This window comes from Marmota marmota, unplaced genomic scaffold (genome assembly GCF_001458135.2).
Source record: "Marmota marmota marmota unplaced genomic scaffold, marMar, whole genome shotgun sequence".
Lineage (NCBI taxonomy): Eukaryota > Metazoa > Chordata > Mammalia > Rodentia > Sciuridae > Marmota > Marmota marmota.
In genome coordinates, this window is record NW_026000026.1 from 19,848,001 (window position 1) to 19,874,785 (window position 26,785).

The window sequence follows — 26,785 nt, forward strand, 5'->3', positions numbered from 1 at the left end:
CATGCCAGGCGAGCGCGCTACCGCTTGAGCCACATCCCCAGCCCCGGACTTGACACTTCTGAATTGACTTTCCCAATCAGTGTCTTTATGATACTTATTATGATCAGGGGGTTTTCTTTTATGAGGGGAAGGGGGATGTTCTGAGGTGTTGCTTTAAATATTAATTTTGTTCCTTTTTTTTCTTCAACATAAAATTCAGCTGGGTACAGTGAGCATGTCTGTAATCCCAGCAACTCAGGAGGCTGGAACAGGAGAAGTCCAAGTTCAAGGCCAGCCTCAGTTACTTAGTAAGAACCCATCTCAGAATCAAAAGGACTGCAAATGTAGCTCAGTGGTAAAGCACCCCAGGTTCAATCCCCAGTACCAAACACACACACACAGTCATATATGCATATATAACATAAAGTCACACGGTATATATTGTATAATAATATAAATTTATTTATGTTAAGACCTAAACCTATGAACTGAAAGCATAAAATGCCTAGAAGAAAACATGAAGAAAAACATTTGTGACATCAGATATGGCAGTGATTCCTTGGCTAAGACTCAAAGAAAGCATAGGCAACAAAGGCAAAAACAGAAACAGACTACATCAAACAGAAAAAAACTCTGCCTAGTAAAAGGGAATAAAGAGAATGAAAGGGTAATCTATGAACTGATGTATTTGATAAGGAATTAATGCCCCAAATACATAAAAACTCCAATAACAAAAACAAAAACCCAATTAAAAGATGGACAAAGGACTTGAATACCTTTTTCTGAAGAAGACCTACAAATGGCCAACAGATACATATCACTAATCATCAGGGCAATTCTTATCAAAATCCATTAGTCTGGCTACTACATAAAACAAATGAAGCCATGAAATAGCAAGAACTGGTGAGGTTGTGGAGAAATTGGAACCCTGTGTACTGTTGGTAGGAACATAAAATGGTGCAACTGCTATGAAAGACAGTATGGCATTTCCTTGAAAAAATTAAAAATAGAACCCACAGGACCCAGCAACCCCACTTCTTGGTATAAATCCAAAAGAATGAAATCAGGATTTCAGAAGAATCTGAACTTCCATGTTCAGTGCAGCATTGGTCACAACAGCCAAGACACAGAAGCAACTTAAATGTCTAACAGACGAACTGATAAAAACATGGTAAAAACATACTAACACTTTCCAGTTATAGAAAAGGAAATCTTGCCACTGGTGACAACAGGGAAGGACTTGGAGGACATTTAGTGAAACAAGCCAGCCACAGGACAAATCTGCATGGTTCACTCCACTCTTATGAGGTATCTGAGTCTAGCTCATAGAAGCAGAGAGTAGACCGTGACTGCTGGGGCTGGAGAGATGGGGAAGAGGGGAACTGTTCCAAGCCCCTTCCCCTCTGCTTCTCCGCTTTCCTGGGGGAAACCTCTGCTGATGTTCCGAGTTCTGCTATGCTGGGATTCCTCCAACTCATGGGCAAGTTGCTCCTTCCCCTGTGGCTAACTACTTCCTACCTGTCTCAGACTCACTCCTGGACTGAACCTGGCCATCTATACTTGTTTCCAAGGACTGCTGTTCTAGCTACCACAGACTTGGGGCTCAAAACAACAGATATTTATTTATACTTGCACAGTTTTGGAGGCCAAGGCCCCAAATCAAGGCGTCACCATGGCCATATTCCCTGCAGTCCCCAGTACCCTTCAGATGCAACTCTGGGCTCTGGATACTTCAAGCTTAATCAAAAACAGAAACAGACTACATCAAACAGAAAAAAAACTCTGCCTAGTAAAAGGGAATAAAGAGAATGAAAGGGTAGTCTATGAACTGATGTATTTGATAAGGAATTAATGCCCCAAATACATAAAAACATGAAAAAATTAAAAATAGATTATTTGTATTAAAATTATGTATTTTAATTTTTTCTGTTTGATGTAGTGTGTTTCTGTTCCTTCTCTTGAGGAACACATAACAGTGTAAAAAAAACCACCTGGGCCTAAAGCACAGCTAGGTGGTGAACGTCTGGCTGGTGGCTTGTGCAAGGGGCTGAGGAAACCCCTGGGGTACCAAAACCTAGTGTGCTGGGAAAGAATGAGGAAGGCTGCATGTGCAAAGCTGGTCACAGAAAGCCTGGCATGCTCAAAGAAAGAAGAAACCGGACAGCTCAAGGCTCAGCCCCTTGGCCTGACCCTCACCACGGCCCCCAACTTTCCTGTGTATATCAGTGTATCACCTGCGAGAATGAGCACATCCAGCTTGCTAGCTTGTTTGGTCACAAAGTGCCTAATTGAGAAAGACCTGCCCAGGGTCTTTCTCCATGAGGACATGACCTCCAAGGCAGTCCTTTGACCCCACCACTGCCTTTCAGACTGGGGTTTTGTTACTGTTGCATTGTGTCTGTGGTGCGGGGATCCAACCAGGCCTTAAACATTCTAGACAAGAGCTCTTCTACTGAACCCCTGCCCCAGCCCTTCTTGCCCAGCTAAGATCAGTCCTGCTTTCTTCACATCTATCCCAAGCCCACTCAAAATTCATGTTTCCTGCCATCTCATCAGTCCTTGGGCCCAGCCACAATGGCCAGTGGCTCACTGGACCATGCCTTGAAAATTATTGGGTCCGCTTGAGTCTCCTACCTCCTCCTCCACCACCACAGCTCCCTCCTGGTCTGAGTTTCTAAACCCTCGAGAGCTGGATCCAGATTCTAAAGCAGCCTCATCAGCAGGCAGGCTGGGGCACCATGGGATCCAAATGCACAGGTTCTGTGACAACGATATTAGCAGCTCAGGAGCTTTTCTGGGCTTAATTCTTGATGAGTTAGAACTCCCAACAAGCAATCTCCATAAAAGAGGGGTTATTTGTCCATTCACTATGTAACAAATGAGATGTCTCAGATTCTCCTACTACAAGACTCACCAAAGCTCAGGGAAAGTGAGATTGTGGCAGGATAAAGGCTACAGGATCTACCTTTTTCAGTCGATTTCTTTCAGAGAGACTTAAAAACATTAAGGAGCCAACAAACTCAGGGATAGAAATAAAATTTTTGTAGAAAGGTCTCATGTAGTAGAAAAGTCTCCAACAAACAAAGTATGAATAAAAGTTGAGCCACTAGCTCTATTTCCGTTCACTCACAAGAGGGCACCAAGCAGGTCCTTAGCTAGCAGAGTGACTTTTGCACAAGGTGGTGGTGACCCTCTCCTTTCCTCTGTTTCTTATTTAAAGGGGAAATAATAGGAGGCGGCAAATATTTCCAGCTCCTGAGATTTCAAAGTGACCACTTGCTTCTTTAATATAAATATCAGCTTTTAATATATGAAGGACCTTCCCCTCTGGGCAATCACACAATTTCTGAATAAATACGGTAGGAAAAAATACACTGATAAAACTTCATAACTTTTTTTTAAAACAAAAAAGGCTTGAAAATGCAGTAAGAAATAAGTCTAGTGCTCTTTGTACACCCTGGCCTCCATGTCTTCATTCATTGCTCGCTGGAAGCTGCCGACAAAACTTGGTACCAGCTTCCAGATGCCACTTGGCCACTCAGACTTTCCACGCTGCAGTAGCCCCCGGTAAACGAAACTCTGTACAAGATGATCCTGCTGCTCTTATGTCTGTTCTCCCTGGGAGAAATTCAGTTTGCAGCCAAATACATCTAGCACAGTCCTTGTCCCATCACACTGCCAAAGGCCATGTGTGCGGAGCTCTCTCTCTGGAGGGCCCTCTGCTAGGCCTGCTCGTTGGCTCCTGAGCCTTTGCCTGCTGCCTGGGATTCTGAGGTACGCGAGGCCTGCTTGGGCAGGCGAATGGGGACATAGATGTTGGAGGCACAGTGCTCCTTGAAGTACTCTCCTCCCTTTTCTTCATAGTCCTTCCTGGTGATCCAGGCTTCATCGTCGTCCATGTGGTCCAAAGCCCAGTCACGAGCACCATACCAGGCATCCAGCACGGGGTTCGAGGCAAGCTGAACCTGAAATGAGACGTAATGCTCACTAGAAAGATGCCTCCAGCAGGCTCAGGCTCCCAGTGTGACTGCAGCAGGCTCAGCTACAGTCCCACAGTCCTGTGTGTCCTCAGAAACATGTACAGGAGGCCCCAACTCCCCCTACCTCTGTACCTTCCAAGCAAAGCTGAACTGAAGCACCCAGATTCTCCAAGAGTGCACAAGATGACACAGGGCATGGGGCCCAACTCACAGAACAGGCAGTCCTTTACCAAGGCAAAGCCTGCCACTCTGGGTCAGAGGGATCAGCTGGCCAGCCTCCTGCTTCACACTGTTGTCAATCACAAGCTGCCAGGACAGAGGTGAGGTGGAGGCTGGTACAAGGCTGGCCACAGCAGTGAGAGTCATGGGAAAAATGACTGCTGAGCAGGTAACCAGGGTGTTCTTTGTGATGCTGCCAATGCTCAGTTCCGATTGCTCGTGTCAGAGTGCGGCTGGGGGTCGGCAGCTCTGTGAGGGTCCTCAGCTAGCCTGACCTGACCATTTAGGGAAATAAATTGGGAAATAAATTTCTGGAACTGTCTGCCTCCTTTCCCACCATCCTCTCTCCTCCTCTCTCCCCAACCCCAGGAGTTCCATGATGTGGCAGTGTTTCAGAACTTCTGGAGGGCCAGGCCACATGAAGCAGGATCAGCATGCACAGAGAGAGAAGGATGGGACAAGAGACGTTTGGGCTCAGAGTCTGACTGCCCAGGCTGCCACAGAGGCAAGGGACTTGTGAAAAGTAACATTTTTGTAAGATTGGACAAGAGCCTCTGCTGCTCTGGCTTAGGAAAAGCTGGTGAGAATGAGTACAGGGTGCTTGGTATTCTGTCTTGTAGAATACTGAATTAAGGGTAGCTATCATTATCACTAGTAAGAAATGTAGCAAGATCTACCGTTAATAGAATATTACAGCCATAAAAGGGATACTTTGATAAAGGAAAAACTATCATAATAGTTTGAAAGTGAAAAACACTATATGAGTTACAAAACAAGCTATTAGTGGTGTTTTTTTTAAAATAAAATAATACAAATGATAAGAAAATGACCTGAAAATATACATATAAGTAATTTTGTTCAGAGAAACTGTATCTAAAATAACCTTTTTCTCTGCTTTTATTTTGTCTTATGAAAAAGTCTGATATCTCAGTAATGTTTTAAAATATTTTGCTATTTAAGAATTCTTTCTCTTTCTCTCTTTTTTTATAGTGCTGGGGATGGAACCCCAGGGCCTTACAGGCAAGTGCCCTAATACTGAGCTACACCCCCAGATCCAGAAATTATTTTTTTAAGGAAATAAGTAAATACACATTTTGAAGTCCTCCATCTTCTAAAAATCACGCAGGGTCTAACAGTACTTATATTCGGGGCACTGCTGTACACATCATCTGCACTTAGAATTGATGGGCTAGTGACAGCATGACACACACTGGCTACATTAGCAATGCAAAAGGGAGTGGCGGAGGTGGGCAGAGGAGAGGGGGTGGACCATGACACCAGAACAGCTCTATATAAGGCTGGGGGAGAGCTGGCAGCCACATTCCTACAACCAGTGCTTACAAAGTAACCATAGGAAAGGCTCTGGGCTTGCCAAGCAAGAGATCTTTAAAATCCCATGAGGTTTTTCTCAATCACTTTACCACAGATGGGAAGCCAGCACTGAGTCAAGCCCCTGCTCACATTTCAGAATGCTGCCCTTATCTTCAGTGATGTTGCCCCTTCTGTCCTCCTGCCTCTTGGGATGTCTTTCCTAAGTGTCTGTTGTGTTCTACTGCCCTCAAAGGCTGCTGTGATTTAGCACTTGATCCTTGACTTCACCTCCTCTCCCCAACAGTGCCCTGGGCTCCCTGAGTGTACCCTGCTATCTTTCTCCTGAGCACTCACTCACTAGCTATGGCCAGCTCTTTCTGTGTGTCCCACTGGAAGCTTGACCCACCCTGGAAACAGAATGCAGTTTCCTCCCTTTCAAGCCTCTTCTTCCTCCCATCGTTCCTAGTCCAATGAACGTCCTATTTATCAAACTAGTGGCTCCACATAAAACTTGGGGAGTTGTCTTAAATCCCACTTCTCCCCCAAATCCACAATCAGTTCTGATCACTTCATCCCCTTATCTTTCTCAAGTCAATCCCCTTTCCTCTCCCTCTGGCAATGCCTTCTTATTTTCTGTGAAGCTACCAAGCAACAGTCTGTCAAGGGCTGGAAACACCTATCAAAAGGCAGACACTGTCCCTTCCCTGTTGGAGGTGAGTTTGGCAAGGGCTATTGACAGGGAAGGCTCCCTGGAGGAAATGACATATAAACCAGCAACCAAGAGAGAATAGCAATGAGCTGGAGAGTGTTCAATGTAAAGGGAACCATTAGATGCAACGGGTCCAAGGCAGGAAAACAAGGCTTATCTGAAGAACAAACTACCTGCATCACAGATGAAGGCCGACCTTCTTAGTAGGATGCACAGGTCCTGCATCCTGCGGGCCTGCTGACTTCTCTTCCTCTCTGCCTGCGTTCCTTTTTAGCAGCCATATGCTCTAGCCACACTGTTACTTCTCCTTCCCTCAATAAACTTTTGCCCCTGCACCTTTGGGCATGCTAGTCCTTCTCTCGGGAATGATCTTGCCAAGCTACCCCACACCACGTTACACAGACAGCAAACACATTTACATCCTTAAAAGATTCAGTTCCATGGAGCCTTCCCTGAACACCAATGGAAACTTCTAGGTGCCCATACTTGTCTGTCCATTCCACTCCAGGTTATTATGGCTCATTTACTTGACTGCCACCCTCAGATAGTGAATTCCTTGCAACTGCAGGCTGTGTCCAGGATATCCCAGCATCCCTACAGTGCCTGGTCCAGGATGGGGGCTCAGACTATGTTACTTGATGATCAAGGATTTGGTAGGACAACTGTGGGGCACTCATTTATATGACAGCCATAAAATATAGTACTTTAGAAGAATAATGACATGGGAAAATGTTTATGATAGGTTAGGGAAATTCAGGTAACAAAGCAATACACATAAGTGCAGGAAATTTATGAAAGGCAATCTCCTTCAGGCAGGGAGAATGACTTATTCTCACCTGTGTTCTGACATCTTTGAATTTAATTATGTGCATGTCTTCCTTTTTCAATTAAAAAAAAAACAAACAGTATACAGAGAATTGTTTCTCATTCTGCTTTAAAAATTAAACGTAGATTAAAGACCAGAATAAAAGTCACAAAAATGTCAATAGTGGATACTGCTGATGATAGAATTATACAGCCATTTTTCTCCCTTAACTTTTACTTTTGCAATCAGAAAATAATTAATGCTATTTTTCCAAACAGCTTAAACAAATAGTACCTGGAAAGAAGACTGAAAGGGTCTCATCTCCAGCAGTTCCTTCTCCATTCTGGCTTTCATCCCAGGATACATCACATTCCCACCAGTGAGAAAAATGTTCTGGACCAGTCTCTCCTGAACTTCCTTTGGGTACCTAGGAGAGAAACGACCCTCCAATTTAAATGTTCCAAGAGACTAGGAATGTGGAAATGCAAGCTCTTGGTGAGAAACAGAAAACAGCTGCTTGAAAAGTTAAGATATATAAAACCAAAACTGTTATTTTTCATTCATGTCACTCTACAATGTCAGCCCAATGTTTCCAAAACCTTACTTTGAATGTTCCACTCATATCTTTAACATGATTAAATCTTTTGTGCTTTTGTAATACGTTTTTCTAAAAATCAACTTTACTGAAGATTAATTTACATATTCTCTTATAAAGGCTAACAAATTTATGTACTCCCGTAGCCATCACTCCAATCAAGACATGGAACATTTTGTCATCCCCAAAGCTCCTCTCCCTGGGGTTTAGGACTCATCTCTCCATCTGTCCCTTTTTTCATTGGTTCATTTTGTTTTCTTTTTGAGGCACGGTCTTGCTATGCAGCCCAGGCCTCAGCCAAATGAGCAGCCGGGACTACAGGCAAGCACCCCGACACCTGTTTTTTTGGGAGGTGTGGGGTGTTTTTGTTTTTTAATAACCTCTTTTTGTTATTCACTTTTGATTACTTTCCCACCCATCATTAAGACATATAGCTCAAAGCCACTCAGAGTAACGGCAGAAGTGCTTTTCCATTTTTTCATTGCGGGTGCACTTTTCCATCCTGTTATACCAAAAACAGCCCACAAACTACAAATTACATTCCCTACTTGTGCAACTTGAGTCATGGAAACTCACACTGCAGGAAAACGCCTTTGGAAGTGGGTGGAGGGAGGCCCACTTTGGAAATGTAAACTCTGGTATAAATGCAATGTCCACAGGGAGGAAAAAAAATCCTTCATAGGCACTGCAATATTTTTGGGGTGATTTAAAATCTCCAGTCTTCAGGATTGTGAAGTTTCCTATGAAAGCCAGTGCACATTACCACACTGTGCTGATCTAAAGGAGTTCTTCTCGCTCCTCACATGAGCTGAGCATTTACATGTTCAGAACACAATCATAGAGCCCACGCAGGCACAGGCATGTGACAGGCCAGTCACAGGCCTAGTGACAGCACAGCAAGTGAACAACACCAAGAACAAGCGCATTTCCCAGGGCTCAACCACCATCTCTCCAACTCAAAACCCAAGGAGGGCTACGGCTGTAGCTCAGTGGCAGAGTGCTTGCCTAGCACGTGTGAGGCACTGGGTTCGGTCTTTAACACCACATAAAAATAAATAAATGATAATTGAAAAAAAAAAGAAAAGAAAGAAAATGGCTCAAGAAAACAAGTGTCACCATCTTACCTGTCCAGAATGTACTGAAGCGTCTCCGCTATTCCCGCCTGCTCTTCTCCTATGAGCGAGGGCTGGAAAATAATTTCTGGAGCCCGGATTCTTTCTGTCCCAACAAACAGCTGATGATATGCTGCCAAGTTAAACATGGGCTTTAAAAACCCAAGGTTTAAGAGAGATTTTTAGGCCATGATGACAACGTCCCAGTTGCCAGTTTCCTCACCTGCACCTCTTATTCCAGTGTAGTTTCTGTCCTCTGTGCATGGCACAGCAGCGGCTCTCCAACTCTCCTGACATGAAGGTCCAGTTTTCTACTTTCTTTCAACCTCTGAACTACAATTCCTACACACTGCACTGTGCCATGGTCCCTGAGTTGCAGGGAGCATGGCAGTGAAGGGAGGGTGGCATGAAAGGCCTAGCAGAGAAAACCACAGCTCCACCCAGGGCCTGCTTATGTGTTTCAGTCCCTGCACAAAAAGAACACTCCCTCCCGGGGGGCCTCAGATGAGCCAGTTTATCCAGGTGTCACTGTAATGACAGAAATGTAGACCCTAAAGAGGATCCACTATTCCAACACTGGCTTAAATGTAGATGAAACCATCAAAAGCCAGTTTACAGACCTCCAGTTACTGGCCTATCCTTTCTCACAGACTGGTGCTGGAACCTCAGTCAGTACTGGGGGGAAAAAAACCCTGACTGATGTGGTAAGCACCGATGTCCCCTTCTCTAAAAAGAAAAATTGGGACTTCAAAATACATGTATCACTAAGAAGCAAACTGGCCTTTGTGTCAACAGTTTCAGTGTACACAAGGACATGGAGGCAGGCGTCAAACCTGGACAGTGGTGACAGGTTTCTCCACTTCTGGTGCTTCCTCTGAAAACAAGGGCTCAAAATCATTCATGCTTTCCACATCTTCTAGAGATGGCTCCAGTGGCTCCAGGTCAGGGGTCTGAGGACGAAACAGAATAGCACAAACAAAACAAATCAGAACCAATATCTCCAGCAAGCCCATTCTATGAGTTCACTGTCACAAAAAAGAACTAGAATCTTGCCCAATGTTCCAAAAGCCTATGTCAAAACTATGAACATTTTTCTACGCTATTTGAACAAAAGAATACACATGAACAAATTGCAAAGCCAACAATGGGCTTTGCTTTCATTGTCTGCCTCTCCTACTTATACAAGCCTTGTCTCCTGCCTTCTCTGAAGCTTTCTAATAGCACCAGCTTCAGGCTGATGCCCCTGAAGATATGCTGCTTGCATCAGTCACACCATCATACACACAGCTATGGGGCAGCACAGTGTGATAAGGGGTGTCCTCCAAAGCAGCTAGGCTACCAACAAATGGTAATCAATCAATCAATCTATCTATCTATCTATCTACCTACCTACCTACCTACCTACCTACCTACCTATGGTACTATGGAGCTGTGCGCAAGCTAGGCAAGTGCTCTACCACTGAGTTACATCCCCAGCCCTTTTTCTCAATTTTTAAATTCTGAGACAGAGTATCAGTAAGTTGCTTGAGGTTGGCCTTAAAACTTGTGAACCTCCTGCCTCAACCTCCTAAGTCACTAGGATCACCCGCATGCACAAGGCCTGGCTCAAATTAATAAATACATGTGCCGACATTAATGGGCTTAACAATTAGTCCCTTAATGGCAGGTCCCTCTGGACTGGAGATGTGAGCAAAGGCTTCCTATCTGTGAAGTCCTGCAGCACAAGCTTTTCTCTTCAATGACAATGACTTGAGTGGGGCCTGGGCGTGCTGACACCATTCCCAAAGGAGGGGTCACGGCACTTTTGTTTTCATTTTAACCTGGAGAAAAGGGTGGAGGTAGTGGTCCCACAAGATGTCTTCAGTCATATGTCATTCTGCCATGTGAAAGGCAGGTAAGTCTTCCTCCTCTAACCTCAAAGGATAGAAATTAGAGGAAGAAATATCTTGTTGCATCCCAGAGAAAAATGCTCTATCGATGTTGGTGGGTGCAGAGCAGGCTGACTTACAAGGTGGTGTCTGGGGAGGGCTCTAGCAAATCCAGTAACCAACAGCCACAAGAGCCTGAAAGAAGATTCCACACTTAATTTGTGTTCCAAGTCCCTCCTTTTTCTCAGAATCTATGGAATATGTGAATTACCAACACAATTCAGAGAACTTAAACATAATCCTCTACGTCCTGTGCACATATATTGCAAATGTAGACTAGCAAATTGGCAATGTCCCTCAATACTACCCCCCACACTCACACGCCCAAAATCACACGGCATATGTGGCAAACAAAATGCACAACAATGTGTTCCTGATTCTGTTCAATTTAAATGATTTGACCATGTATAAGGGGCATTTCCCAGGCTTGAGTGTAAATCCTACAAAGGAAAAATAGTACTTCATCGGAGACCAAAGGACCTGATGAGAAACCTAGTTTACAAAGAGGTTATTCAGGGAGGACAGGAGGTAGGTTATGGACAAAGCCTCTGGGTCTCAGTGAAGGAGGTCATGGGTCAGCTCATGGGTCAGGAAGCTGTGGCTCAGGCAGAAGTAACTCACATAAGTGGTGGAAACATGGTAGGGGAGAGAATGGCTCAGCTCCAAAGCTTTGTTCTGCCTTCAGCTGAAATTCTATAAATCAGGAGTCTTGAGTGTAAGGAAATCAACTAAGGCTTTAGGAATAGGAAAAGACCTAGCTTGAGGCCAGAGTGGATAATAAAAAAAGAGATGAGCAAGAAGTCTCACCTGCCCAGCAAGTCTAGCTGACCTAAATGACATGCTCCTTTGCCCAAGCAAGAGGAACATTCCATTTGACTACATAGTTTGTAATCTGTAAGATGCTGAGCAAGCCCTGGGAGTGCCTATGCCTACTCTGGAGCATTAACCCAGCTCTGAGAAATGACACAGGGGATCCCACAAAGATCAAAAGTGGATCACCGAAGTTCTCTTCCATTTGAGGCACCCAGGAACCAGGAAGCAGTACGATATAAAGAACAAGCTCCTGTTCAGAAAAATCCTTCTTTCCTTTCTTTTAAGCACTCATCTGGCCCCTTCAACAATTCAGTTGTATTAGTAGAATGGAGACACACAAATGCTGTATATTTAAAATAATGACAGACAAAACTTGAGACCTCCCCCCCAATAGTAGCAAGTACTGGGGGGTTCCACTCTACTACCCATGCCCCATAAAGGGGACCCTCCCCGACAAAAAAGAGGTAGTCTCAGCAGGAGTTCAGGAGGACTCCAACAGAAACTGATGCAAATAATGTCAAGTGACTTCTCCAGCACAGTCATGACAGGAAGTGATGAATGCATGCAGCTTCCTTCCACCTTCACTCCCTGAAGTGTGTGCACCATGAACACATCTCATGGAAGCTTCTTCTTGGAAGCCAGTCACCCCTCGCTGCAAGAGGCCCTGTCTGGAGTTGGGGTCAACAGTCTTTTCTGAACCCTGTCTTGGGAGTTGCCCCAGGCCAGATGCTAGACAGTTAAGTGAAAAACCCTCCAGGTGACTCTATCCCCAATTTTTCATGTCTTCCCAGCCCAGGCATCACAGAGCAGATCTGATCTACTCTTCCAGAATCCCTGACCCATTAAACCCGCGAGGACAAATGAATGGTAGTTGTCTTACACTATTAAGTTTACAGCAACAGATAAGTGAGCCATGCTTCAGTGGTGCAGGAATACAGAAAGCCCTAGACAGCCACTAGGAACCCTCCATTACCTCCCAGCTTCCTGGTGCAGTGCTCACAGCCATTGTCCCAGACCCTTCCAACACTCTCCTCTTCAGTCCCCTTCCTAGTATCAGTCCTGAGATTATTAGCAGATCCTTTTTGTTGCTTTAAAAACTGAACTTCCTACTTATTCTCCATTTGACCTCCTTTTCTTTTTTCTTGTCCTTTCATCCTTCCACCAAAGGATAAAGGAACCATCTTCCATCTGAGGTCAGGCTGACCATCTGTGATCTTAAAACTCTACGAACCTCTCTGATTTCCCTATTCTCTGCAGGTTTTGTCTCAAACAGAGAGCTGGCATTCCCCGCACTCTTCTCTCCCTCCCAGCAGAGTGTTCTCCTCAGCTGAGTCCTGGAAAGCTCTCTGTTCTGTGCTCTCTGCCCTTCCTTTGAGGCACTCAGAAGGGCAGAAACCTTATATTTTTTGTCTTTTTAGGAACCTTATCTTAATCACCTCTGCATTCCTGATGCCTGGCATACACTAGGTGGTAGCGCCCACCTTCAAATTCCCCCAGAACAAAGACTATAAAATTTTGGGTTTCAAAAGACTTCTTCAGTTACAAGAAAAACAGCATCATTTACCTTTTTCCAGCTACATTCAAAGCACGTCACCTTACAAATAAAACTTATTAGCTTCACTAAAAGTGGTTTAAAAAATTTCTTTATGCTAATTCATACAATTCAGAGAGGAACCAAGCTAGTAATTTCAATGCAAACATGCACCCCACAGAGGAGAGTCCTGTTGGCTGACTACACCCCCCGCTCAGATTCTCCAGGGTCTCCACATGTACTATGTGTTGAGAGCCACAGCTGAAGGGGCCCCAGCAAACTTCCAGCTGCCGGCTGATGATTGGCTCACAGCGGCCCCAGCAACATCTAGCTGATTGGCTCCTCTGCGGTGATGCTCATTGGGCTGTTTCCCTGCCCTTTCAGACCACGGAGCTGCTCATTGGGGGACTTTTTTGGCTCCGCCCACGTGACCCAGCCAATCGGCCTCAAGAGCAGGAGGATTGTGGGAGGTGGAGAGAAGCTTGTGTGGGAGAGAGAGGCTTGTGGAAAGCTGGTGGTGGCAGTTGAGGCTCTGAGGGTTTTTCCTGAGAGGCTGTTTTGTTTGGCGTGTGTGGTTCTAAAAATAAAGTTAGTTTCTTTTGACAAGTGGCTCCTGATTGTGCCCAGCCAGACTGCGGCATTTGGTGGCTCGCACGGGGAGCGACTGAGGGTAAGTGAACTGCTCGCCCCTGAGGGCAGGGCAAGAGGATGGGTAGCCATTTTAAGATTCTTCTTTTGTTATTTTGTTTCACTTTTGTTTTAAGTTGCCTGTCCCTGGAGATGTGTAAGATGGAAGAAAAACCGCTCACATCTGAGGAACAGATAGGTAGAAAGGACGGATGGACACTTCAGGAGGCTATTATAATGATTTTGTGTTGTTTCAATTTTGTTTCACTCTGTTTCAGTTTTGTTTGGCGTCATCTTGTTGGGTTGTATTATAGTAGAAATACGGGATCAGAAATTAGTAAAAAACAAACTGAAAGAGTGTTAAGTAAATTGTTAGAGGAAGGAGGCATCTCAGTAAAATCAAGAACAATCAGGGCATACGTTGATACAATACAAAAATGTAGCCCATGGCTTTTTAAGGAGGAGTTGTTAAATATATCACAATGGAACCATCATGGTGAAGATTTAAAAAGAATAGAAAAGAAAAGCCCAGGGACTCTGCCAGTTGGCACATTGCCATTGTGGACGTTCATATCTTGTTTGCTTAGTCCAAAGCCTTCAGTTCAGACAATGGTAGAGGAAGAAGAAGACATAATGATTCAAGTAAAAGAGAAGGTCTCTCAAGTTAGTCAGACAGAGGAAAAGATTCAAGTAAAAGAGAAGGCCTCTCAAGCTAGTCAGACAGAGAAAGAAAGTGTAAAACAGAAAAAGCCATCAGGGGGAAAGTTACAACAGGAGACTGCTACTAACACCTTTCTATCACCAGAGGACGTAAGTGTCCAACTAACAAGGCCACCTCCATATGCTGGGAGGTCCCCAACCCCCGCAGTTGATAGTTGGGATCCTGAGACAAGATCTCAAATATTAACATGCCCTGTATTTGAGGCAGGAGGGCAGCGATTTTACCAAGTTTTAAATTTCAAAACAGTGAAGCAGCTAAAAGAGGCTGTAACAACCTATGGTCCTCAAGCACCCTTCACTGTAAGCATGGTCGAATCCATTAACAACTTGAACATGACGCCAGCAGATTGGGCTAATATGTGTAAAGCTGTGCTAAATGGAGGACAATACCTGTTATGGAAGGTTGCCAATGAGGAATTTTGCAAGGAGACGGCTAGGCGAAATGCAGCAGCTGGTTATCCTCAGAGAAATCTAGATATGTTGTTAGGAAAGGGACCTTATGAGGATCAGCAGCAACAAATTGCATATGATCCTGGNATGTCAATGCTAATACTTTACAAAAGCGTTTTAAAATAACTAAGGAACAAGCTAGACAAATAATAAATAATTTCAATGCAAACATGCACCCCACAGAGGAGAGTCCTGTTGGCTGACTACACCCCCCACTCAGATTCTCCAGGGTCTCCACATGTACTATGTATTTCAGGAGGGCTAACACAACTGTTCCTTTGGAACCAGATAGATTAATAGTCTGCCAGGGATTTCAGAAGCAGCAGCAGGGTTTCCTGGAATTTTCTTGAGCAGCGGAACAACAGGGACCAACTCTGATCCTGCTAGTAAAGCCAGAGAACTTTCTGTATTGGCCCCACTGTGTTTTCCAACAAATGATGACATTCTAAATCTGCACACACACCCCCCCCCAATGCTGTGCCTGTGGCTGAGAAAAGTAAGCATCTTCTACTTTAACTACTGCGTTAAGAATACTAACAAAGCCTGCTCCTTACAACATTCTCACAGGAATAGTTTCAGAATACAAACAACTAGAACATATTGGTCTGTAGGAAAAATGGATGTTGGGAAACAGTGTAAGTTTTAAATTCCCAGTTATATAAAGCCATTACTGCATAAGTGGAGTTTCACAGGAACTTCAATCCACCACCTATTCACTTCATTCAAAGTGAATTATATTGTCGAAAAATACTTTCTTGAAGGTAGAACTTGTTAACCAATCATAGCTAAATTTATCCCATGAATTTGACTGTAATTGACTCTAGTCACTAACAATCACCCTCAATAAATGCTGACTGACCATTAAAGCTTCAGTGTCAGCAATTCAGTAAATTTGTTATATAGAGAAGGCTCTTTCGAAATACAACATTTCAAAATCTCCCCAAGTCCAAAGCATTCTGATGTGTGTCCCCAGAGCACAGAACAAAGGTATATAGGGCACATAGGAAGAACCTGTGAATGAACAGAGGAGCACCTGAATCACAGCGTGTAACAAATGCAGAAAAAGGAATAAAGAAAAGGAAAACCCAGTTCCCCCAACTGCTCAGGAATCACATTTTCACAGCTGTTCATTTTTAACTTTTTAAATCTGAAACTCCTCACCTGCATGTGGCTTTGTGGCACCTCTCTAATAAAAAGACACTTATGTCCCACTGATATGCTGAGCATGAGGAAGACTAAATATGGATGAACACTTAACAGAGACAACATGGATCTGGGTTGCATTAAACCACAGGTCAAATCTGGGGGAAGCAACAAAAAGGCACAGTGATTCAAGAGAAGCTGATCCGGGTGGAGGAATGAGGCCAAAGCCCTTCCTTCCCTAGATGGTAGTGACCAGAGAGGGGGATCCAGGAAGCCTAGCTCAGGATGTGCTCTATAAAGCAAGCATGCTCACGGCTGGCTCAGTCCTCAGTTGCAGCCTATCAACAGAGGGAGAATGCAAGTCCAAGAGCAAAAACTATAGTAAAGTAAGCTTCCTGCTGAGCCAAAGTTGGCTGTGACCTCACTGATGAGCACCACACCACACAGGGCATCAAATGGCATTGACTCAGATCTTTCTTCAGTACTGTTTCTAAAAACACAAGTAATCAAGAGTTTTTAAAAAGCTGATTGATTTAAAAACAAAAAACCAACAGCTACTCTCGTTAATCCTGCTCAAACATGTCATAAGATAATAAGTAAGTTCCTTTGTTTTGGAATTCTAGGGATGACAAATTCAGTTATATTGTATATACTTAATAGTACTCTGTTCCAGTTCTACAGACAGGAGACCCGGCCAGTGACTGCTGGGCTGAATTGATATAGGCTATCCGTTCCTTCACTATGTAGGCCCCAAGGTATCAGGTCTGGGCTACCCAGGTCCTCAGCTCAGTTCTTCTACCTGCCCTTGTGGTCACACTAACACCTACTATTAACAGTCCACTGGCAGAGAACAGAAAGGAGCAAAAGGAAATTAAAGAGCTTATTCAGAGTTAGTCTTTAGTATCTAATTAAAAAATGATCTTGGCTGGGGTTATAGCTTAGCACATGTAAGACACTGAGTTTGATCCTCAGCACCACATAAAAATAAATGAATAAAATAAAGGCATTGTGTCCATCTACAACTAAAAATATATTTAAATCAACCTGTAAATGTTTTATCCAGCACATCTGCCAGTTATTGTAAAAAAAAAATCCATAAACTTGGGCTGGGGTTGAGGTAAAGCACTCGCCTAGCATGCGTGAGGTGCTGGGTTCGATCCTTAGCACCACATTAAATAAATAAATAAATAAATAAAAGATGTGTCAGCCTATAACCTTTTAAAAAAAATCCATAAACTGTGTATAAAGCATGAGCCCTATTCTCAGTTGACATCAAGATGGAAAGAGGTAAATGAACAATCAACCATGATGTACTGTTAAATGACAAAGAAATAGGTTCAGGCTCAAGGAGCAACACAGAACTGGTGTGAATGTTCTTCGTAGTTCACATTCTGTTGCCCGTCGTGGGGTGAGATCCCTCTGGTCAGAACTTCACTGGTACAAATCTGCCATGGCTACCTCCATCCATGCACCTCATCGAGCTGCTCTCTCCCCCACAACACCTAGTCACAACGCCTTTGATACCAGCCTTAAGGCATTCCTCCCTCTCAGGAGGGCTGCTCTCTCTAAATGACCCCACTGGGTCTCCCTCTCAAGACCTTCAGTCACCTCTGGCTTGCTGTCCACCACGTCCACCTCGAGGTTGACTTCTGCTTGAAGGATTTTCTGTTTCGCTTGCTCCACTGCTGCACTGAGCTTCTGTATGTAGGACTGCAGCTCTTCTGGGGAGTCCATGTTCAGCTCTATCAGAGCTTTGTGAAACTGATCCATCTGTCCATCCTCTAGAAGTTCCTGAAACCAGAACAGTCATATACACATAGTGCAATCACAAAAAGGAAGGAAAGAGAAGTAGCTTAAAAGCCAAAGAAAGTAGAAAGTAGAAAGAACTGCAGCAGGAGGAGGTTCCCAAGGTCCCCCTAGCCTGCCTTCCACAGACTTACACTTCCAGCTCCCCCAAAAAAGGTTCAGATGGCTGCCCTCCTCCCCTGCTGTTCTGGACTAGGATCAAAGCCTGGCTAGACTAAACTAATCTATAGTGACAGACGTCAGAAATGTTGTCATCTTTACGGGGTAGTTATTGGCGAAGAGGAGATATGAGGGAGGATGGTGATGCTATTTCTTGACTTGAGGGCAAATACATGGCACATATCACTTCAAGAAAATTCAACAAGATGCATACTTAGGATCTGAGCACATTGCATCATACATACTACACTTAAAAAGTTAAAAAACAAATTATCTGGGCACAGTGGCACATGCCTGTAATCCCAGTGACTTGGGAGTCTGAGGTAGGAGGATTACAAGTTTAAGGCCAACCTGGACAAATCAGCAAGACCCTGTCTCAAAATAAAAAATACAAAAAAGAGCTGATGATGTAGCTCAGTGATAGAACATCCTTGGGTTTAATCTCCGGTACCAAAATAAATAAACAAACTAACTATCTAAAGGAGATTATAAGGCAAAAAAAAAAAAAAATCAATGAAGCTGGTGTCAACAACTCTTTCAGAAACACCTATTGCCATACTAGACTCTGTATTAATGATCTCAGTTCTAATGATCCCCTTGGGCTCCTCCTTAACCCCAAGAGTGACTTACAATAATCAATTTCTTTTATTTTAAATACTGGTGATTGTACCCCTGAGGTACTTAGCCACTGAGCCACATCTCCAGCCCTTTTTATTTATTTTTTAAATTTTATTTTTTAAATTCTGAGGGTCTCACTAAGTTGCTTGGGGCCTCATTAAATTGCTGAGGTTGACCTCAAACTTGTAATCCTCCTACCTCAGCCTTCCAAGTCACTGAAATTACAGGCGTATATCATCATGTCAAGCTTAATCAACATACTTATGGCTAAGGAAAAATTCAGAGGAGAAAATTCCTTGGGACCACCTTCGTAAGTGAGGCCAGAGACCCATCCCAGCATCTGCTGTCACCTGAACATAGAGTAGTCGGTCCAGTCGCTCCTGATCCAGCTGCAGCTTCTCCTCTCGCCGTCGGGCATTGAGCTCCTGCAGCCGCCGTAGCTGCTGCTGCCGCCTCTCCTGCTTCTCCTCAGCGGTCAGAGTGCTGCCCAGGAGCTTGCTGGAAAATGGAAGCTGCATCTTGTGGACATTGTTCTCATAATAATCAGGGCACTGCCACTTTTGCAATTCTTTAAAAAAAGAATTTTAGAAGTCATGAAATGGAAACACTAACAACACAAAAATCAAAACACAAGGATTTCGGATGCAGGTTAAGACGGAGAAAACACCATCCAGCCAATCTCTGAATCCACTCAATCAATTACATGCTGCAATAAAATGTGGACATATTGCCAGCAGACCTGTTCTAAAAAAACTGATAAGTGATGTTGTTCAAATAGAAATTGTACCAGAAGGAAGCCTAGAACATCAGGAATGAAAGAACAGCGATGGAAATTATGAAAATCTGGTTAAACCCAACACACTAATCTCCTCCTGAGTTCTTTAAATTAGGTTTGATAATTGAAAGTAAAAAAATCACATCACTGTCTGATGGGCTTCCGGCATATACAGATGGACACGTGTAAGACAGCACCAATGATCTAGTGTTAACATTTCTACATTCCATTTCAAATATCAATTCTAAATAGGCCATGAAAAGTTAAATTTACAATAATCTCAAAAAACTGCTTAAAAAAAAACCACAGATACAGTAAAAAAGGAAAAAAAAACAGAAAAGTTAAAATGGAATTTAAAAATGTTCAAATAACCTAAAAGGCAAGAGAGAGAAACAAATAATAAATTGAGGGAACAACAATATTAAAAATATAAAATGGTGAACCTAAATCCAAATATGAATAATAAATTGTAAAAAAATTGTAAAAAATCTGACACAAAGATTTTTTTCTTTTTGGTACTGGGATTGAACCCAGGGTGCTATACCACTAAGTTACATCCCAACCCTTCTTATTTTGAGATAGGGACTGGCTAACTTGCAGTTGGCCATGAACTCAAAATCCTTCTGTCTCAGCCTCCCTAATTGCTGGGATTACAGGCAAGCACCACTGTGCTTGGCTATAATGGACTTTTAAAAAATGATCTAACTACTAAAAACTTTATTTTGAATACAGCAATATTGATAGGTTAAAAGTTAAAGGACAAAAAGACGTGCCATGCAAGCCCTAATCAAAAGAAAGCTGGCGTGGCTTTATTAATGCTCAAGCAGACTTCAAACACAATTGCCAAGGATAAAGAAGGACAATACATAATGATAAAAGGTCAATTTGGCAAGAAGTTTGTTAAATATGCACCTACCAAAAAAGAGTAAAATACCTGAAAACAAAACTTGACAGAACTGAAGGGAGAAAAAGGAATACCCACAAGTACACCCAGAGATTTCAATTCATTTTTCTCTATTATCTGTAGAGTTAATAAATGGGAAGTAAACAGAGATACAGAAAAACAGAGCAACACCTCAACCAACGGAAGCTAAGTGACAGCACAGGACACTCTCCAGAATGCATATCCTTTTCAGGAACTTATGCCAGCTGGGCTTTGTGGCACTCGTCTATGATCCCAGCAGCTCAGAAGGCTGAGGCAGGAGGATCCCAAATGCAAAGCCAGCCTCAGCAACTTAACAAGACCCTGTCTCAAAATAAAAAATTATAAAGAAGGGCTGGGGTTGTAGCTCAATGGTAGAGTGCTCACCTAGCACATGTGAGGCACTGGGTTCAATCCTCAGCACTACATAAAAATACACATAATAAAGGTATTGAGTCCATCTACAACTAAAAAAAAAAAAAAAAAAAAAAAATTGGGTTGGGGATATGGTGATTAATGCCCCTGGGTTCAATTTCCAGTACCACCCCCGCCCCCAAAAAAGTAACTTCTGCCAAAGTTGACCAGACCCTGGGTTATCAAACAAGCAAATTTAACCTATATTAGACAAAGAACTTTGATCATAACAGAATTAAGCTAGAAATAAATCATAGAAAGATAATAGGAAAATCTCCAAATGCTATATATAAAGCAATCAATTGCTTAAAGAAATTTAATCAATTGCTTAAAGAAGTAGTCTTGAAGAAAACTGGAAAACATTATAATTCAATAAAAATGAAAATATATCAAAATTTGTGGGAAACAGGTAAAAAGCAGTGCTGTGAGGGAAAACTGCAGAATTAAATGCTAGGCTTTTTTGTTTTGGTGGTGGTTGTTTTCAAAAGAACATTCTCATAACAATCTTAAGTTTCAAGAAGAAGAGGAAAATGAATCAAGCAGAAAAAAAAAATAAATAGAAGAAACCAATGAGGTTACCTAAATAGTCCTGTGTCTATTAAAGAAATTGAATTCATAGTTAAATGCCTTTGTAAAAAGAAATCCTTAGACTCAATGGTTCTCCTAGAGAAGTCTACCAAACATTTAAAGAAAAAAACATAACATCAATTATTTACACCATCTTTCCAGAGAGTAGTAAAAGGCAGAGCACTTTTCAACTCACTGAACAAGGCCAGTCATCACCTTAACACCAAAATAGCACAAGAAACCATATACCAATGTCCCCCATGAAACAGACACCAAAAAATCCCTCACAAAATAGTAGCAAATCAAGTTCAGCTACACATACACATAAAGAGTAATACACACGAACAAGAAGGTTTATCCAAAACAACAAGAATGTTCCATATTCAAACACAATCATTATAATCCCCCACATCAACAGTCTAAAGCAGAAACAATTCAACAGCTTTGAATCTTCTAAAGTTAAACATACATTTACCATGTACCCGTACATTAGTATGTACAGTAGCTCCAGCCACAACCACCAAAAACTGGAAACAACCCAAATGACTATTCATGATGAATGGATAAACAAACTGTAGTCCCTCCATATAATACAATACAGTTCCACAATAAAAAGGAAAGAACCACTGAGATCCTCAACAATTTGGATGAATCTCAATGGCATAACACTGAATGAAAGTTTCAAAAAGTTACATATCCTATTTATATAACATTTGGAACAGATGAAAATTACATTAACAAAGAACAGATGAGCAACTGCTTGGGATGGGGACAGAATATGACTTATAAAGAGAAAGCCCGAGCGAGTTTCTTGGGAAAAAAGTATACACAATTGTGATAGTGGATCTATAGATGTGTTAAATGTACAGAATACACCCCCCAAAAAAGTCAATTACAAAACAAGCTGATACCAGAACACCTTGAGAACAAAGAAGGAAAAGCAGAGAGAGCTGTGTCATCTGACAAGCACCTCTCTGGCCTGGGGGTGCTCCCAAATTCTCTGTCAGACTGCGTTTATGCTGCTTGGGACTAAACCCAGGGCCTCACATGATAAACAGACACTCTACCATTGAGCTACAGCCTAGCCCCACAGATTCTTTCTTTTTATATGTGTTTCTCTAATTTCTTTTATCCCAGGAATAACAGGTACTTGAAGACACAGCCCTTAGCCACTACTGTACTCCACACTTAAAAATGATTAAGATAGTAAATTTTACGTTATGTGGTTTTCACCAAAATTAGTTTTCTTTTAAAGACAGTGTTTGCCCTTCTGGAGCTTAGTAGTAGTAGTCAACTGAAGAAAAGATCTTTAATGTCAACAAGAAAACCCATCCACACACTAGGTGTGGTGGTACATGCCTGTAATCCCACTGAATTGGAAGGCTGAGGTGGGAGGTTCACAAACTAGGGCCAGCCCCAGCAACTTAGCAAGACCTTGTCTCAAAAAATAAAAAGGGCTGTGGATGTAGCTCAGTGGTAAAGAGCCCCTGTGTTTAATACCCAGTGCCAAAAAAAAAAAAAGAAAGTGAATGCCAAAAGAAAAAGGGAGTGCTAAAAGAAATAAAGAGTAAAAACATAAGAAAGCAAGAATCTTAATAGCTTAGAACACTCCAAAGGTCACCAACATCCAAAAGCTGCAGCGGGCAAAGTCCTCTCCTTTACCTTCCCCGTAGTCCTCAGCAATGTAGCTGTGCTCATGCAGGATCTCCTCCATGCGGCTGAGAGTGATGGCCGCCAGGTGCCCCGGATACTTCAGTTGGAGGAGTCGCTGGAGGTAACCTGCTGCCTGGCTTCCTCCAAGATTGATGCGTTTGCAGTTTTTGGCATCTAGCCTACAATCAAGAAAATATATATTTTTTGGCAACACAGAGAAGAGACTATGAACTATCTTGGAAATAGAATAATTTAATGAAGACAAAGAAATGGACGAAAAGTGGGGGTGGCATAAAACTTTACAGCTGCTGGGCACGGTGGCACACACCTGTAATCCCAGTGGCTCAGGAGGGTGAGACAAGAGGAGAGAAAGTTCAAAGCCAGCTGCAGCAACTTACCAAGATCCTAAGCAACTCAGCAAAACCCTGTTTCTACATAAGATAAAAAAAGGCTGGGGATATGGCTCAGTGGTTTAGTGTCCATGGGTTTAATCCTTGATACCAAAAAAACAAAACCCCTACAATTGCAAGAGACTCAAGTCCTCTTAGTCCAATCTCTTAACCAACACAGAAATTTCCACATCCAGACACCTGGCCATCTAACTTCTGGCCAGACTCACAAGGAAACGGGTTTAAGAGAAAAAACACACACTCCAAAATCAGACCTTTATGTGACTCATCATGTATTTCCCAAACTATGGTCCTAGAACCATATCCTAGAATTAGCTAGGAAAATGTTAAACATGCTGATTCCCAGGCCCATTCGTTCTTGGGTGGGCCTGGGAATCTATATTTTAACAAGCCCTTCCAGAACTCCTCCCCTACAAAATCCACTTCTACTAATGCAATTAGAGTAAATAATAAATCACCTATAGGCTTACTGGCATCTTCTAAGGGCCAGATCTCTTTTACATGAACCAAAGGTTCATGCAGTACTGGGGATTGAACACCAGGGGCACTCTATCACTGAGCAACATCCCCAACCCTTTTTGGGGGGAGACAGGGTTGCTAAGCTGGCCTGAAACCCGGGATCCTCCTGCCTCAGCCTCCCAAGTTGGGATGTTACAGGTGTGTACCACCTCACACAACAACTTTAGGCTCCTAATGTAAGAAAGGGAGAGTAGCAGAGCATTGGGAATTTGCTGCATATCCAAACACTGCTGTTCAATCATACTTCACCAGGAGATGGCAGCACAAAACAGGCCATGCACCAATCTGAAAATTCCTTAGTTCTCAGATAAAATAATTTTCTCTCAATAGAATATACATGGTTTCTTTAATTTTTGCATATTCTGCTTACACAAACTATAGAATTCCATACTTTGGAGAAGTCTGATAATGCCTTACTTCTGGTTTTACAGATTTTCATGGAAACTTCGAGAGTCTCACTATAGGTCTCAATAAACTCAATGGCATTTGTTTGCCTTAAATATTCAGACTGCTTTACAATTTATAAAGTACCACCACCCATATCATTCATTTCATCAAGCCTAGAAAGTTTTTTTTTTTTTTCCAATTTCACATGTGAGGAAACAAAGATGTTAAGTACCTTATCTTAGCAGGGTTGCAAACCCGGGCATTCAACTCCAAGGCCAAGGCTCTTTCCCTATAGTGTCAACTCCTTACGCAATGTGAGAAGCATAAAGCTGGCCTAATCTCTTATAGGACAGTGAAAGAAAGCCAAACTATCAAGTGGGAATAGACAAACTATCTTTGTCTTTTATTCAACTCAGAAATTTTTAATAAATGCCTCTATCAGGTACTATAACCGAACAGAAAGGTATGAGTAGTGATCAAAGAGTTTAAAATTTTTTAAGTCTAAATTAAAAAGTATCTACATAACACAAAGTTAGTCTGATTAAAATTTTTTCAAATAATTTATTCAAAACATTTTTATTGAGTGCCTGTTATCTACAGATACTATGTTAACTATCTTCCCATTAGAATTATAAAATTCTAGAACTATGTTTAGACCTAAGAGACCATCTCCTCCAACTCCTTCCAGGAGGTCACAAAGGTCAGGCAAAGTGACGTGGTCATACAGTGATGTAGGTCAGAGCTAAGCCCAGCTCAGTTTATAGACAAGAGTCTAGTACATGCTCTTTCCACTCCAACTTTACAGTAAACACTAAATGTTTACTGAAAGCTGCTTTGGGCAGGGGAAAGCTGAGGATCAAACCCAGGGCCTCATACATGCTAGGCATAGCTCCCTACCATTGAGTCATCCTTGGTCCCTGAATGCTTCTTAAAATACCACTCAAAAGTCACAACCCACCTTCCTTCTAAGATGGGTAAAATATGTGTACACTGGTATCCAGATGAAATGATGAGCCCACAGGAAACTGAGTTCTTTGGCTTATTGTGGTAGAAGCTGAAGAGGCTGTCTATTCCATAGGCAACCTTGGGGATCCTGTAGCACTCAAAAAGGAGTTCAGACATCATTTGGCGTGAATATAGAGGATTGCACACAGCTTCTGTCAAAACTATGGGATGATCCACACAACCCTAGTTTGAAAGAAAAGGGGGAAAAAAATGAGTGATAACATAATACTCTTTAAAACATTAAAAAAAAAAAAAACAATCTTAGTGCAGGGCAGAATTCACTTTTGATCCCTAATCAAAAACCTGACCAGAAACAAATATTAAAAAAAAAAAATCTTGGGCTGGGGTTGTGGCTCAGTAGTAAAATGTCTGGCATGTGCAAGGTTCTGGGTTCGCTCCTCAGCGCCACATAAAAGTAAATAAGTAAAGGTATTGTGTCCAACTTAAATATGTGTGTGTGTGTGTGTGTGTGTGTGTGTATCTCTTGCCTCTACTGGAAGTAGTTTTGGAAAATATGAAACTTAAGGCTATTAAGTGAAAACTCATCCAAACTGTCAGTAAATAATGTTGACTAAATGATTATATCCAAAATACCTCTATCCAACTGGTTCTTTTCACATCCCCTGCTACTTATCTAAGTTGTCACCATCCCTCATCTGCTTTATTCCAAGTCTCCTAAGGGGTCTCCCCGTTTCCATGACAGTCCATTCTGCATCAGCTATAGTGATCCTTTTTAGATAAAAATTGTGTCCCTCCTCTGCTTAATGCCTTGCAACTGCTCCCCAATTCACTGAGAGGAAAAACCTATAAAGTGTGCAATTTGTCCCCACACTACTTCTCTGACATCCTCTTCCTGGTTGTACCTATTCCAGGTACTTGCCCCCTCACTCCGGCAGTCCTGCGATTAGGATTATACCATACTCCGACTCAGTGCCTTTTCACTGTCTATTCTCTCTAACTGGGATACTTTTCCTTCATATATTCACAGGGCATGCTCCCTCAATTATCTCCTTCAAGTCCTTGCTCAGACATACTTTCCCCAAGAGTCCCTACTCCAACCACACATTGAAAAAAATGTAACCTCCTCATCTTCTTCTATCACAGCACTGACGCCTGTCTTTTCATACTAGTATTTTTCCACACTAGCTCCATTGGCACTAAAAGTTTTGTGCGATGTTCACAGTTGAATTCCAAACGCCTAAAATAAAATGCCTGACACAGGGCTGGTGCACAGTACGTATTCATAAATAAATCAGACACGAGCATATATGCCCTAACGTATATTCTATGGGAAAAGAAAAGAAAAGGCATTGTTCGATCACTACCCTAAAGCAGGACACACACATTTTAAGTACTTAGCATGATCGACTAAGCAGAAGATAATCAGAGCCACTGGAAGCCCGACTCCCTCCTGAAAAGCTGCGTGAGCCGACAAGACGTCATCCCTCCCTCACGCCCAGCCCACCCCGCTTGCACCTGTGAGGAGACGCCCAGGTGCTGGAAGCTGTAGTCCAGCAGCAGCTCCTGCAGCTCCAGGTTGACGGGCACGTTGCGGTCGAAGGGCGAGCGCAGCATCCAGCGGAGCGGCTCCAGGCTGCCCAGCGCGTTGCCCACCTGCGGGCCCGCTC

At 42.7% G+C, this 26,785-nt stretch overlaps 1 protein-coding gene across 1 annotated transcript in view; it reads right to left on the reverse strand.

The window, feature by feature from the left end:
- Positions 1-418: 418 nt before the first annotated feature.
- Positions 419-26,785, reverse strand: part of Actr5 (actin related protein 5) — a 27,606-nt gene continuing 1,239 nt past the window's right edge. Inside the window, exons 3-11 of the mRNA XM_015482209.2 lie at positions 26,634-26,782; positions 25,111-25,340; positions 22,846-23,015; positions 18,856-19,073; positions 17,531-17,713; positions 9,544-9,660; positions 8,723-8,862; positions 7,298-7,430; positions 419-3,944 (exon numbers count right to left, since the gene is read on the reverse strand). Coding sequence (XP_015337695.1) covers positions 3,702-3,944; positions 7,298-7,430; positions 8,723-8,862; positions 9,544-9,660; positions 17,531-17,713; positions 18,856-19,073; positions 22,846-23,015; positions 25,111-25,340; positions 26,634-26,782 — 1,583 coding nt within the window. The 3' untranslated portion in view covers positions 419-3,701. The remainder of the gene's footprint in view (positions 3,945-7,297; positions 7,431-8,722; positions 8,863-9,543; positions 9,661-17,530; positions 17,714-18,855; positions 19,074-22,845; positions 23,016-25,110; positions 25,341-26,633; positions 26,783-26,785) is intronic.